We start from the raw sequence: 14,975 nt of genomic DNA, 5'->3' as shown, positions 1-14,975 counted from the left end.
TACCTGGGCTGATACCCTAAGCTGCTCACTCTACTTTTAAGTTAACTCTGTGCGGAGGGTGGGCAGAGGGGGGGGGTGGAAAATATTTTGTCTAAGGATATTTCTACGGGCAAGCAGGCGAGAGGAGTGGAACACAAAGACCTAAACATAACGGCTGTTGGGATAGTTTACATGGTAGTCACTGAGTCTTCCTGCATAGCTTCATTCAGCACTGGGCCTCGGTTGGGTTTGTGAAAAAGAAAAGAAACCAGAGGTGGTGTAGTTGCTATAGACAACATGTTTCATTTAGCCCCGGGAATCCACCTCTCCCCGCAGACTGAGACACCTCTGCCGGAAGGGTGTAAATAGAGGCTAAAGGGACTTTTTTTTTTTTTTTTTTTTTTTTTTTTGCAACTTGCACATTCGCAGTTGTCGAGCTTAGAAGAGCGCTAGTCGGGCTCTTTCTCCGGTTTCTGCTCTTTGGGCAGCAAATGCCAACTCCACAAAGCAGAGAGCGCCAGATAAATGAGGGGATTAAAGCAGCCCACAAATATTTCCAAATGCAAACAGAACAGAGCGCGGCTTGTGCAAAAGCGAAGCGAGTGAAGAACTTTGCAGAAAGTTAACTGGAGCTGGTTCCAATGGAAAAAAAAAATGGGTCGCTCTTTTTTCGTGTGGAGTCGGGATTCTTCAGCCTTCTGAAGTGACAGCACAGCGGGACCGTCCCAATCAGGGACTTATTGCAGTCATAAAAACGAGCTAGCACTAGGACAACATTTGAAAAGCCTCGTTACTGTACTTAGACATCTGAAGCTATTAGCAGCACAGGAGATTGTGCTTGCAATGGACACCCTCGCTCAAATTCTTATTAGCAACGAAAAAAAAAGCCACGAGGATTATTTTCTGTAGATTGTTGGCGTATTTAAAACGATGACCCCTGAAGGTGTTTAAAAATTTCTCTCTCCCTCCGCACATAACCATTTGAAACTTAATTCCCAGCAATTTAAGTTTAATTTACCTGACTTCCCGTGCAGGGCGCAATAACCTCGTTAATGGGATCTTTGAAAAGAAGCAATAATAATATACCCGTGTTCCATTAAAGAGTGAAGCTAATAATTAACAAAAAAGAAAAAGGTGTTGAGGGGGGTGCGCGAAGGACACTGGAAGAGTAAAAATGGATCCGTCCTACATGATTTCCGCTGAAGAAAACCCGGGGAGGGTGAAGGGGAAAGAAATCTTGCTGAGGAAACTAAAAAGAGGGGGAGACGCGGGTGAAAGAGAGATCAAAGCGCGAACCATGGAGGTAGCCTGGCCAGCGCTGCAGAGAGTTCCGAGTTACAGAATGGAACAAGTTAATCATGGCTGTTATTACTCAAAAGGAGAAACTCTGTATTTATTTTAACACAGTCTCTGGGCATCTCGCTTTCGTACAGCGGAATGTCACTGGTCTAGACATAAACAGTTGCCAGGAAACTGTGTGGTAGTAGGAGAAAACGAGGCAGAGCCAGAGAGAGCTTTTAAAACAACAGGCGTGCATTGTCCTTTCAAAGCCTACTGTATCTTAAAGGGACTCTTCTTCCATGAGCTCTCCCCGCCCCCCGCCGCACAGCACACCGCTGGACCTGTCTCTCACACAGACCACTGCAAAAGGAGCACCCCACACACCACTCAAGCAGGTCTCGGACTTTATAATTGTCTGGACTCTCCCGTCTCCTCCTCTCATTTAGGGTCTCATGTTAAAAGCCCCATTCTGGGTTCCCTGTCAGCACTTAACGAGCTTTCTTTCCTCTTTTGGTTTTGTGATACAGAATGGACAAGTCCTGGGCCATAACACTGTGTAACTGGGCAAGGCAGCAGGCCTCAGACTGAAAATGGAGCAGGTCTGCGATTCCTGCCCCGAATGAGAAGTGACATCTGTTTCGTTTCCAGGGGGACACACATGTGCAGAGCGTTTATCATCCACTACTCGGGGAAAAAAAAAAGTAGAAATGGAGTTTGTTAACCATTTTCAAGGGATATTAATCACCGAGAAATACTTAAGCAACCCGAAGTTTTCTGGCATTGGACGGTAGATGGCAGCATACAGCATAAAATGAACTGGAAAGCCAGTTAGAACAGGGGAAAAAGAGCTGAGAACTAGACCTTCCGTTTTTAAAAACTAAACAACGCGGTGATGTGTAAAGGACAGGCATTCCGTAATTAGCCACTGCCCTGGCTTCCAGAGAAACCAGTTAGACTTCATAGACAATCACAAGGGAGAGGGTGCCCGGGGAAAGTGATTAAAAAGACACTTAGAGGAACACGGATCTCTAGGGTTCTACAAGTGGTTTCTCTCACCGCATTTAAAAGCAGGAATAGGTTCGGGCCTTGGATGATTTCAATGAAATAAAATGACCGTTTGCCTTTCTAAAGAACACCGGCAGTCAAAGATTCTGCGCCCTTTGTGGAGGTCAAAGAAAAGCCGCTTCAGCTGACGCCTACAGATGCCCATTTTTTCCTGTTATGTATAAGCATTCCACAGAACACCTTTTGAAAATCAAGCTGTGTTTGTTATTTCCACCCTTGCTATAATTTACTCTTGCCCGCACAATATTCGGGAATAGACAAACCAGGTGCTTTTTAAAGTCTCCTTTCCCAGATGTTCTAGTATTTAACTCTTAGGTACAATTCATTCTTTAATCAACGTCCCTTTCCATGCACAAGCCTCGTATACCACAGTTTTTTGAAACGCACCAGAAAACAACAGCCGTGTGTCTTTTAATAGCCCCAAAACGCCGAGAAGGAACATACGAATAGTATTTTTAAAATCAAGCAACCCATTTGGTGTAAAGGAGGGGAGAGGGAAATAAAAGGATATTTTCACGCCACACGGTAGCAAGGGGAGGAAAAGGAAGACATAAATAAACAATAAACGACATTTAGGGATCTACAGATCCACAGACATGTTACAGTTGCAGGGCCATCGCAGAACGCAATGAAATCCACCTCCTCTCTGTTCTGCCACCGCGTCCTCTTTCATTTGAGGGTTTCACTTTAAAAGGAAATATACCCGTCACTTTGTAGCCCTGTCCTTGCTGTTATTCTGATTATGTTTTCTAGTTTCTCGAACCTTATTCTCCGGGACTGCTGTGGACTGCCCTCTTTGAAGAAACCACCCACATCATAAAGACCCCGGAGAGCAACAGAAAAACCCAGCTGGCTTCTATGCAAACTTCGCCAAATTACTGGGCTCGCGTGAAGACATGCACACTGTCAGGATAATTCTGCTCGGGAGGGGTAAAAAATACCTCCACGGCAACAACCCACATAGGGTTTGCCTGGCTGCTGGGTTTTTTTTTTGTTTTTGCTTTTTGTTTTTTGTTTTAAGGGCAGCATGGAAAAGACACCATCACCGAAGTCCAGAAGCAGCCTTCTTTCCAAGTCAGGTATCTACTACATCCAGGTGATAATAATGTCTTATAGTCTCTGTTAGTCTTCCTTCCTTTCTCTTCCCTTCCTTTCTTGGGCGGGGGGAGCAAAGAGGAAATTCTATCAATGCAAATAAATAAATAAATAAAATGAAGAGAAATATAGATTATTCGCTTACCTTTTGACGTCCGTTTCTGTGACATAAGTGTTTTTTAAAAAGCAAATAGAGTTTGTTTTATCTTACAGCTGACAAATATTGTCCCAACCTGAGAGCCGTCGCTTGTCTGTCTGACTTGTGATAGCTTCTTGCATTGCTGTCATTTGCATAGAAAATGGAGTAACTTCCTTCTTTGAAAAATGATATCAGGCTCCAGTCGGCACAGATTCTCCATTTCTCCTCCATTACTACTGAGACTCCAAAATCAGCAGGCAAATTAACACAGGAATTAAAAAGCAAAAAAAAAAAAAAATCTTTTAACTCTCTCTCTCTCTCTCTCTCTCTTTTGGGAAGAGAGTGTGAGCATCTGCCCCCCAACCCCCACCGCCTGCTCCTTTTAGCCCTATCGAGTTTATACACAAAAGTAAAAAAATGTAAAGAAGCAAGAGCCCTACAGAGGACACTGATCCGACCCAAGGTGCAGCGGCCAAAGACTGGTGCAATATAGCCACATGGGAAATCATAAAAAGTTCATGTTCACGGTTAGCAGTCCACATGACCGGCTCTGGCCAATCCCAGAACCCAGCCACTCATAAAGTTCTATCACAAAGTTGTAAATTTTCATAAAACAACAAGGAATTTATTGCATTTCTTCATGACGGCTTTAGCAGCAGCCTTTTTCTTAGCCGCCATCTTTTTTTAAAAAACAAAAATAAAAGAATAGGCAAAGGTATTTTTTTTCTCGGTGGGGGATTTAAGAGCTGTGCCCGAATAACACCTTACACATCAGGCTGGAAAAAAAAAAGAAGATTTTTTTAAAGAATTGAGCAACGCCAAAGTACCCGGTTTTATTCTAACATTATAGAGCTGTGTAATTAGTAATTCTTCTGGTAACACAGAAAATTCGCAATTGCGAGCTTCAGGGTATGTAGGAATACAATAAGATAAAGGGAAATGTTATCTGTGTCCATAGCATAATCTAAACCTATGTATGTAAGTTCCACTACGTATTTAGGGTCATTCGCCAACCCCCAACCCCCCCCCGCAAACAAAACCCCACGTTAATTGGAAAACCTGACACAAGGTAATTTTTGTGCGTGAAAATCACCAGCAACGCTGTAAGATTTTCTATTAAGCAATGCGATTTGCTTCAATAGATCGAGCGCAATACATATTTTTAACGCACTTTCTTAATTTCGAAGTGCCAGGCGCTAGCAGAGGTGCACGTCCCAGGGACAATAGATCCCAGTGCAGAGGAACACGTTTCGGGAGCAGTAGGAATTTTCTGGAACTCAGTTTTCGCTCTGGAAAGCGAGCGAGTGAAAACCAGCCCGAGTAGGAAATTGGAAAAAGGAAAAATTCGAACACTGAATATTTCTAGTTTATTGTGTTCGCCGACAAAGGAGGATCTCTGTGTAAACGCCATAAGGTTGGATACTTGTAATAGGTGGGCTGCCAGCCCGATTTCTTTTAGCAACACGTTGCATTGTTCTATGTAAAAGCTTTTGTAGGCTTATTTCGGTATCCCATGCTGAGGTATAAATAAGTGGGAATCTCTTGTTCTGCAGGGGTCGGGTCAAATGAAAGAAACATATTTTATGACATGTTTCAATCTCCCGGATGACAATGAAAGAAAGAGAGAATTTAACAGCTACCCGGAATTCCACGCGGTCTGCTTTCTTCGCACTCTTATTACGCACACATTTCTGAAACTGCCTACGTCTCTCACTCCAAGAATACGTGCCTTGATTGCGCGCATGGGAAGTGTTAACGAGAGAGAAATGGAAATAGAGAGAGATTCTCGCAAATGCTTAAAACTAGTGACCGTTGTTTTGTGTCGCTGAGTTCCCTGAGTTTAATTGGTTTACTTTATTTTATGTGGGCTTTGATGTTAAACGTTATTCGGCGCTAAAGAAATCGTTACAGTCCACAATAAGGCAATCGAAAGGAGAGGGCGAGAAAACAGCAACAGCCTTCCCACCACGGCAAAATATTTCATATCCTTGGGAAAGGGGCAAATCGCAACGGGAATATAGTCAGAATAGTCATATTCTGCTGTCTGTCTGTCTGTACAGAGAGAGACACACACATGAATATTACACATACTGTATTTATCAAAACAAAAAGCAGTCAAGTAGCACTTTAAAAACTAGCAAAATAGTTTATTGGGTATATCTTATCTACCTGCTTCCTGCTTCTCTGTTTTGAGCTTTCCCATCTTTCCCCTGTAGATTACTCTGTGCATATATTCGGTAAAAGAGGAGAGAGAAATCTGCAAAGCCCTGCCCTTGGCAATTGCTTTTTACACCCGACGATGAGTTTTGAGCTTGCAAAATGTTGAGCAGTATTAACATCTGCAGAAATATCATTCAAATGTTACAAGCAACTGTTATGCTGCGAATTAGAGGGTAAGAAAAAACCGTATCAGGGGAAATTAAAAAGGGGTATTTTCTTTATATCCTGAAATAAACAACTGAATGATGATAGCGCAAACACAGGAGGCAAGTGCAATGAACTGAAGACAGTTTTAGACTCTTGGTGGGCTTTTTATTATTGTTATTATTGGTATGGTGAAATCACAAACCAGGAAAAAGAAACGCGCCGCTGTTAAATAAACTGCTACCTTGACAGACACGGCTTTACTTAGCACACTATTAATTCATTTTTTCTAATGACTTGAACAAGGAAGTGGTCCAGGTAAAAAATACACACAGACAAGACAGCATCCGACCAGAAAAGAACCACAAAGGTGACAACAGCCCAAGCGGCCATAATTCATATTATGTACAGAGTAGTATATATACTTCCATGTATAATTTCCCTTCAGATTTTCAGATCACATTTTCTAATTAAAAGTGCTAACACGACCACATTACTTCATACCCCCCCCGAAAAGGTACACGAGGCAATACAAACAGGGAGATTTCCAAATACGTGTACTATAGATGAAGACCCACATAGAAAAATGTATCTATTCTGACTCTGAAGCCACATTTAATAGGTAGATATTATTATCCATTCTATTGTACAAAAAAAAAAGGACTGGAATATAGGTAGTATTTTTTCAGCGTCGGGAAGGAGAATGCATCATTCCTAGGTTTGATTTTATTTTTCATATATAAAGTCCTTTAGTTTTCCCGTTTCCTGGATCAACTCTCCGGACTCAAGTCCCCTGTCTGAGCTCAGTCTTCTTCCTCATCTTCAGCCTCTGGTTTCTCCTGACTGTTGGGACCGGCGCAGGCAGTTTTATTTTCTTTTTTCCACTTCATACGCCGGTTCTGGAACCAGATCTTGATCTGCCGCTCGGTCAGGCACAAGGCGTGTGCGATCTCAATGCGCCTTCTCCTGGTCAGGTAGCGGTTGTAGTGGAATTCCTTCTCAAGCTCCAAAGTTTGGTACCTGGTGTAGGTCTGTCGTCCTCTCTTCCTGTCAGTCCCTGTGAAACGATAAGGAAGAATCCGATAAACGCTGGGTGCTTCATGCGTTTTTAGCGGGGGTGTTATTTAAGCATTGTCTAAATATTGTCTTTAATAGCAGAGCTACTTAACACATCAGCTGCAGGGCCCCCGTCAGTTCAACAGCGCACTGACAATTTTATATCAGCTAAGAATGGGGCCCTTTTTCTTTGGAAGGAACGTGTGTCTCTTACGCTCCCCATCACATATTTAGTTTATATTTTCCTGGGAAAAGGGGTTATCCCTTTTCAGATTGCCCTAGGGAGTGGAAGAAGAACTTCAGCAAGGCTGCTCACACTGGAGCACTAACACATGAGGGTTTTTTTAGTTTTTAACCTCAGATTCTTGCTACGCTCAAGCAAGTAAACAAACGAATGAATTCATAAATACCTTCCACAGCTAGCTAGAAGCATCTGCTAAATATACCGTCGCAATTATTCGTGCTTTGTTAAAGCTGTCATCATTAAGGCCCGTTTGTGAACTGCGCAATGGTCTTAATTATTAAAGGGGATGTTCTCTGCATTACATTGGTCTACTGGCAAGGCGCAGTCGGTGGTTAACATGGGTCGTGGCGCTTCCTTGGGATGAAAGTGGGGCATTTTTAAAATCCTGCCAGAAAGATGGGGCCGCCTCGCCACAAGTTTTTGAAGGGAAATATTTTTATCTGCATGGGAACGAGCGAAAACAAACCCTCCGCAGTCATCCAGCGTGAGCCACAGTTATTTCGTTGACTGTGAAAGGGCTCTGGGATGCAACCAGAGGACATTTTCGTGCCGTTTGCTGGAACTGAATGGCAAATAACTCCGCAGCAACATGATGTTTGTGGTTTTCTATCTTTCTCTTCAGAGGATAACCAGGCTGGCCAAGGCAGCCCCCAGCATCGCTGCCAAGCATTCCAGGGGAGGCCGTGCGCGCTCTTTGAAGGAAGAAAAGGCTGCGCTGTCAAAGGAAGGAACAGGGAAAGGACCAGGCTAGCTGTAAAAGAGGCGAGGAAGTAAAATGTGCAGTTCTGTGGAATGCGGGTTGTAAAATCCGGGAGGGCAGAGCCATAAACTGCTCTTGAATGGGAATTACTGCACTGTGTCCTCTTCGCTGGGGAAATTCCACAAGCCCAATTACACAGTGGGCAAAGGTGGGGGAGGGGAATCTCTAGGAGCAGGTAGAGGCTTCGTTTTGGGCTCTGCACATCACAGAACAGGCCTCTCGGAGGGCTTGTCTTCGCAGGAATCCGGCGGGCTCCGGATCCCCCTGGCCTTGTTATACAATGGCGCATATCAGAAGGGGGTAGGGGCGGGTTGGGAGGGGGTCCTTAACTCTGAAGGCAGGGAAAAGCCGGGGTGAAGCGTTCACAACCAGAAATGTTCGCTCTTTGACACCTCAGCTCTAAGGGGGACTGGAATATTGACCAGGCAATGGAACACAGCGACCACCAATCAGCCTGCCTGCACGAGAGCCTGCCCTGCGCTGCCTTCAGCTGCCCCCATCTTGGCCAGGAGTTCTTTCTCCCCTAAGCTCCCCCCACAAGCCTTGTTCCGCTTCTCTGGCTGAAGTCCGCTGCGGAGCCAGGGAGGCGATCCACCAAGTCACAGTTCGGTGTAACAGCCAAATGTGCGCACTTTCCACTCTTCCCAATGCAGTAGCAACCTTTCATTTTAAACCCCCCACTCAGAACCAAAATGCAGCGCTGGTATTTTAAATTTCCGGGGGGGTGACCTGAGAAAGGCCGTCCAAGAATCGGAAGTGATTTAATTATATAAATAATAACTGTATATACATATACAGAGAGCGCGAGAGAGGGGTGGCCAGGCTCTTTCCACTCCTTCTCACCCAGATAGTTCTCAACCCTTTAAATTAATTCCGTGTATTAGCAAACTAGGGGGATGCCAGAACGCCCTCTCTCGCAATGAATAAGGGTCCGCATTAAATGTTAATTGGCACTAATTCACTGAGAGGAAGCGTGTTTGTGGATGAAATGGACGGACATCTCTGTGCTTTAACTACAGCCCCTAAGTAGGCGTCCGCCCTAGTGAGACCCTCTCCCTATCTCGTGGCGGGGAGGCAGACCCCACTCTTCCAGGGACCGAGTTTGTCCTTCACTCTGGCAGCCTCCTGGGCGCCTCACAACTTTTGGAAGCTGGTCCAGGCACTTCGTCTGACAAGCTCAGCGCAGCTGGGTCCCTTGCCGCTGATGAGAGCCCTAAGCAGAGTCCCCCCAGCAGGCCGCGGACAAGCAGGAACGGGCCGACCCCCGACGGACCAGCTAATCCCGCCGCCGCGGTGGTACCAGAGCCCGTCTCCGTTTATTTTCCCCTTCCGAGCGCGGGGGTTTACGGGCACGTGGAGTGATGCGGGGCCGTCTCAGTTCGAACAGTGCCAACCTTCCGGCCTGAGCTGCGCTCCGGGGCTGGGCTAGCAGGGAAGCGCCAGCGATCGGAAATCAAACACGCGAACCCAGAAGAAAACAAGCCCCCTCCCCGCCCCGCGTGTGAGTGTCTCAGGGAGCAAACAAAACCCCGTGAAAAGCAGCGCGCAGAAGAAGCCAGGAGCTGTTCTGCAGCTCTGCGCTGCCCCAGCCCTTGCAATAAATATTTAAAGCTAGAAGGGTGGCTGGGGGGGGTGTCCTCTGGAAGGGAGAAAGCGAGCGAGCGAGCGAGCTTCCTCTTCGGCGAAACGTCACGAAAGGAATTGGGTACAATCCCCCTCCCCTCCCCTCCCCCTCCTGCTCCGCACGCCCCCCCGCCCCCCGGCGCCTCTCTCGAAGGAGCCTTGCGACTTACCTGTGCTCCGCATCCAGGGGTAGATCCGGAAGCTGCTGTCGCTTTGCAGGTCGGAGTCCCTCTGATCCGTTTTGCTGCAAGCCTGCTTGGAGCCATCCCCCGGGCACAGGACGGAGAGGTTTTGCTCGAAGGGAGAACAGTGCATGTTGAAAGACGGGGTGTCTAGGCCGTAGCTGGAGGAGTACATGCTGGGGGGCTGGGGGGGCCCGTTGCTGCCGTTGGCGTACAGGCCAGGCATGGACGGGGCAAAGGACGCGCTGGAGGCCGACCCATACCCCGCTCGCTGGGGGCTGGAGGCGAAAGCGCAAGAAGTTTGCTCAGGAAAGACTCCGGATGGGAAAACGGAGCTTGCGGCTTGATATTTAGAAAATAAAGCGTTGGCATAATACAATGAACTCATAATTTGGCCGGGTGATTTGTAGGCCGGGACGTGTGAGTGTCGGTTTTACGAGGTACCGTGATATATTACGGAATTAGAGTCCAGATTTACACCAAAAAGGACCCCCTTTTTCCTCCCGGACCATGTGACTCCGGGGCACGTGATTTTGCCCTCTCCAATCGGCAGCCAGCTTCCCCACTGGCTTCTGGTCGACTGTGGGGGGGAGGAATTGTAGCACGGTTGGGTTTATAAAATAGGGTAAATAATTTATGGGCCGGGGGGGGAAAAACTCCGAGATCTGGGCGGGGCGGGGCGAGGGGGATCGATAAGAAATCTGTAATCAGTTTTCAGCTGAGAGGAAGAGAAGAGATGGGGGCGGGGAGAAACACGCCGGGGGTATCGCAGCCTCTGTTCTCTCGGCCGGGAGACACGCGTGACCCGAGCTCTGTTTATTCCTTTCCCGATTCTGTCGACAACCTCTCCCGCCCCCCTCAAGATTTGTCTGTCTTTGTCATGGTTTTTGTTCCGGGGTCTCTACCCCCCTTTGCCCCAGCCCGCGGAAAGACAAACACCTCCTTGATAGCCAACACTGGGGGGGCGGGGGGGGCAAAATAAAACCAAGCCCCACTTCATGCACCTGTGTGCTCTGCGTGGGCTAACGCGCAGCGCTGCCCTTGGCTACCCTGCCTGCAAAGAATAAAGAGGGTAAGGCTGGCCTGGGTAGCCTCTCGGCAGCCAATTGCAGCGGCCGGGACCGCGTTCCCAGCGCTCTGCAGGGAGCAGGCAGCTCGCCCGTAGAGGAACCTGCCTCCCTCGCTCCACCGTGCCGGCTTTACTTGGGATACGAGCAGGTCGGGCTGCAGCCACCTCTCTGCTTTCAGATACCCCCCCCCCCCCCGCCTTCCCGTGGAGTGCGGAAAGGGGCAATAGTCCCTCTCTCGGCCGCAGCCTTTCGCTTTTCCATGGGGGAAGACACCAGGCAGCGCAAGCAGGGAGGGCGTCTCAGCCACTCAGCAGCACGAGTGACAATTCTGCAGGCAGATGAGAGAGGGGAGTGATTCATTCCGGAGTGATTGGGATCCGTCTGGGGCTGCGGGGGGAGCAAGCAAGGAAAGAAAAAATTACCTTGAGGAAGGATTTCCACACAGCCGCCTAATCTGTCAGCGCAGATGAACTGTTAGAAAAGAACAACCACAACAGCACGACCCCCCCCCCCCCCCCGCTTCCCGGCGGCCCCGGCTCGCTTCAGCCACGGCCTCCTCCAGGCTTAACAGACACCAGTTCTCAGCCTCCTCGGACGGCCGAGGCTGCGATTCTGACACAATTGACTTTTACTTCCTTTCTCTCAGAGTCGTCCTGGAGGAAATGCAGCGGGCTGAAAGAATGATGTCACGGCAAGCGCGCTTGTAAACTTTATTGTAACTTTCTTCCGCCGCTTCCAGGTTTAGACAATAGAACAAAGTGATGAAAGAACAACAAAATATATCATTGCCCCCTCCCCCATAAAGTAATTCACGTATACAGTATACATTCTTTTTTTTTCACAGTAAACCTAAGGATCACTTTACAACTTGCTCCACGGTGCGCATGCTAACTAAAGGAGAGGAAAGAGACGCTTAAAAAGACAAAATTGTGACCCAAAAAAAGGCAAACCAAACCACCCCAAATCAAACCCCGAGAACAGAAGCGAGGAAAGTGACAAAAGAAAACCCATAAGCTGGTGGGGGGGATGGTAGCAAGAGATAACTACAGCATAAATAGGCAGTTTCATGTTGTTGGGTATTTCAATAGCTACCTCCGGTTATATACAGCTGACCACAACAAAAAGGAGGATGATTCCAAAGTGCACAATGTCATTTCACATAAACTCCTATAGCAGGGAAAGCAGTTAACCCGCCCCGAGAAAGAAGAGAGAGAGAGAGAGAGAGAGAGAGAATTCACAGTCATGTTTTACATAAGCTATTGCGATACACTACCACTAGTTAATAACTGGCAAAAGGCTCGAAAGACCTCCGGATCTCTTTTGCATACTGTTCATTGTACCCAAGGACAATCAGGAAAAGTGGGTGCTTACAGCTATATTGTGTGACAGCAATAAAAGGTTTTCTTTTTCTCTTTTCTATGCATTGTCCCCCCTCCCCACATTCACTGCCATTAATGTAAAAGTCAGGATCTCGGCAGACCCTCCGTGCTCGCCTCTCTGTCCTTAAAAATCTTATTTCTTGTCCCCCTTCTGTCCTTCCCCTTCCTCGTCTCCCTCCTGGGCTCTTTCCATTTTCTGTTTTTCCAGTTCTTCCTGCTCGCATTTGCTGCTGGGAAACTTGTCTTTGTTGTTTTCCTTTTTCCATTTCATCCTCCGGTTCTGGAACCAGATTTTGACCTGCCGCTCTGTCAGTCCCAGCGCGTGCGACACCTCGATCCTCCGCTTGCGGGTCAGGTAGGGATTAAAGAGAAATTCTTTCTCCAGCTCCAGGGTTTGGTAACGGCTGTAGGTCTGCCTCCCCCTCCTGCGTCCAGCGGCTGCTGGGGGGTGGCAAAGGTTGGGGGGGAGAAGAGAAGGAGGTTGAAAGATACATAAACCAGGCTCCGGAATAGAAAGCGGAGGTTGAAGGGGGGCAGCAGAGGAGAGGAGAGGAGAGAAACTAAAGCACGAAAGAAACAGACAGAGCTCACTCCTCTGTAATATTACAAAAGGGGAGGACAGCCAGGAAAGCGCGAGGAGTGGGGGCGCACAAGCCCCACTAGCAAAAAATTGTTCACTTGCAAAGAAAAAAATCCCCCCCCCTTTTGTAGTCAAGACAGCGCAGAGAATGCAGGGCTGGCTGGAGCTGGGGCGAAACCCAAACCCAACCGCCACAAAACCACCCTCCACGGAAGGGGCTTTGAGGTTATAAAAGTGCCATAAACTTTCGGGGCAGCGCCCCACACTGAAAGCCCGGCTCTTCGCCCGGAGAAGAAAAGGTCTCCTTCAGGGCAATTAAACTATAAAGCAATTTACAAGTGCAAAAGTTTACCCCCCTAAAGCAATAAAAAGTAACAGTGGAAGGGGGATACTTTATGGGTTCAGGAAATGCCTTCTCGCTGCCCTTTCTATCTCGCCTCACCTTGCGGTCGCATCCAGGGAAAGAGCTGTGTAGGAGACGGGCTCTGTTCTGAGTTCTCCGCCTCCTCCCCAAGGCCGCTGGAAGCGAGCTTGCAATCCGTGTACTGAACCAAGTCCGACTCCTGGGCACTGAACAGGCTCTGTCTTTGCAATGGGTCGTATCCATAGAAGTTGCCCGGGTCCCCGTGGCACGCTACGGCGCAGGGATTCTGTTGGTAAGGGGCGCTGGAGAGAGAGGATGCTCCGTGGTAAAACTCCTGAATTTGAGTCGGATGTTGAAAGGCACCACCGGTGCTGGCTCCGTACACAACTGTGGGTCTACCTCCAAGATCCTGAGCAAAGCCACAGTCATAGTAGTTGGGGCGCAGAGAGTCCCCGGTTTTATATTTGGAGAACAGTGAGTTGACAAAATAAGAGCTCATTTTAATTTTTTTTTAACCCCGGGAATCGAGTAGCGCAGGCAGAGCTAAGCGGCTGAGCAACAACAGTTTGTGATTTCCAGGAATATCAAAGGAGGATGTAATCAAAACTCTAAGCCTGCATGTTACTGAATCCTGCCTCCCCCCCCCTAAAAAAATCGCCACTTATAGAGTTCTCGCTTTACATTTCCAAGAAGAGGTGCCAGTTCATAAACAGTTTTCAGTGATTTACTTCGGCGCAAATGAGTTGTTTCATATTTTGCAGTGTCTTTTCATGATCATTTGCATCTATTACCAAAACCTCATCCTATTGGCTTCTCCTTACTCCACACGGACTCTGCACTGCATGATTGTGAAAGGAAGAGTGCGAGAGAATAAAGAAGGAAAAGCCAGAGAGGGAGAGAGAGAGGGAGGGAGGGAGGGAGCGAGAGAGAGAGAGAGAGAGAGAGAGAGAGAGGGGTGGGGTGAATATACGGATTAAATATGTTTAACTACCTACATTAATGAGATATCTCTCGTCTCACAACAAATCAAGTACCTAGACCACCCAAAAGATTGACTTTTCGGGAGTGTTGGAAAATTAAAGAGAGGCGCTCTCCGTCGTTAATTTCAAAATTTTAACGAGGCAGTTTTAGCCTTTTTAAATGTCAGGGTCGCTTTGGAAAACTGTAAAAGAACACGATTTAATTGCTACCCGTTTTAAAAGGTCCTATAAATGTAATTGGTATTTTAATACAAGTTATCAAATCATACAGCTTCTTATCCTAAACATATTTTAAAACAAACGAGGTAGTCATATTTAACATTTTAATGATCAATTTCCTTATTATTGATAAAGGTTTAACCATCACATGAAGGGAATTGCATTTGTAATAGCCTCAAAAAAGGCTGTAAACGGCTTAACAAACTATAAAGCGCCATAAAGCCCGGGATGTTGTTGTTGTTTATACCGCACTACATAAAAGCTGTTAGGATTTTACGAGTTTCTTCCTCTACTGCTATAAAGCAGAGGGTTCGATTGGAACCTTTCGCATTATGGCGAGATGTCGGGGGGTGTCAATATTGAATTAAAATGATTATAGTTTTTCATATATAACATTGACTTTTTGTGGCTCCCCCCGCCCCGCTCACCACCTCCCCCTCCTCCCTCCCACCGTAGAGGATGTGTTAAAGATGTGGCTGGGAAACGGAAGAATAGTTTCGCTTATCGCATCCCAAACAGAGCCCGTATGGACATTAACTGAGGTCTGGCCCCGCATCCCCCTCCCCCACCCACTTCAACTTTTATTTTTTTCCCA

General features: G+C 47.2%; 2 protein-coding genes across 4 annotated transcripts; both read right to left on the bottom strand.

The window, feature by feature from the left end:
• Window positions 1-6,069: 6,069 nt before the first annotated feature.
• Window positions 6,070-11,392, bottom strand: HOXB7 (homeobox B7). 2 transcript variants are annotated; one of them, XM_074979178.1, is made up of 3 exons: window positions 11,281-11,392; window positions 9,777-10,066; window positions 6,070-6,980 (listed from the first exon to the last, which is right to left on the bottom strand). In XM_074979178.1, exons 2-3 carry the CDS (start codon window positions 10,012-10,014, stop codon window positions 6,727-6,729), a joined length of 492 nt encoding a protein of 163 aa, XP_074835279.1. In that variant the 5' UTR covers window positions 10,015-10,066; window positions 11,281-11,392; the 3' UTR covers window positions 6,070-6,726. The 2 variants fall into 2 exon arrangements, with proteins under 2 accessions (XP_074835279.1, XP_074835278.1); XM_074979177.1 differs by lacking the exon at window positions 11,281-11,392 and having other exon boundaries at window positions 9,777-11,238.
• Window positions 11,393-11,554: 162 nt separating this feature from the next.
• HOXB8 (homeobox B8) lies at window positions 11,555-14,080 on the bottom strand. 2 transcript variants are annotated; one of them, XM_074979299.1, is made up of 2 exons: window positions 13,260-14,080; window positions 11,555-12,675 (listed from the first exon to the last, which is right to left on the bottom strand). In XM_074979299.1, exons 1-2 carry the CDS (start codon window positions 13,678-13,680, stop codon window positions 12,371-12,373), a joined length of 726 nt encoding a protein of 241 aa, XP_074835400.1. In that variant the 5' UTR covers window positions 13,681-14,080; the 3' UTR covers window positions 11,555-12,370. The 2 variants fall into 2 exon arrangements, with proteins under 2 accessions (XP_074835400.1, XP_074835399.1); XM_074979298.1 differs by having other exon boundaries at window positions 11,555-12,678; window positions 13,260-14,074.
• Between the last annotated feature and the right edge of the window lie 895 nt (window positions 14,081-14,975).

The sequence above is a fragment of the Carettochelys insculpta genome, chromosome 28 (assembly GCF_033958435.1).
Source record: "Carettochelys insculpta isolate YL-2023 chromosome 28, ASM3395843v1, whole genome shotgun sequence".
In the NCBI taxonomy this organism is placed as follows: Eukaryota; Metazoa; Chordata; order Testudines; family Carettochelyidae; genus Carettochelys; species Carettochelys insculpta.
This window is presented reverse-complemented; position numbering and strand designations above follow the sequence as displayed.

Coding starts and splice junctions, on each gene's coding strand:
- HOXB7 (XM_074979177.1), bottom strand. CDS start 10,176: ATGAGTTCATTGTATTATGCCAACGCTTTATTTTCTAAATATCAAGCC. Junction 6,981..9,776: donor CCCCTGGATGCGGAGCACAG/GTAAGTCGCAAG, acceptor ATCGTTTCACAG/GGACTGACAGGAAGAGAGGA.
- HOXB8 (XM_074979298.1), bottom strand. CDS start 13,680: ATGAGCTCTTATTTTGTCAACTCACTGTTCTCCAAATATAAAACCGGG. Junction 12,679..13,259: donor TCCCTGGATGCGACCGCAAG/GTGAGGCGAGAT, acceptor GCCACCCCCCAG/CAGCCGCTGGACGCAGGAGG.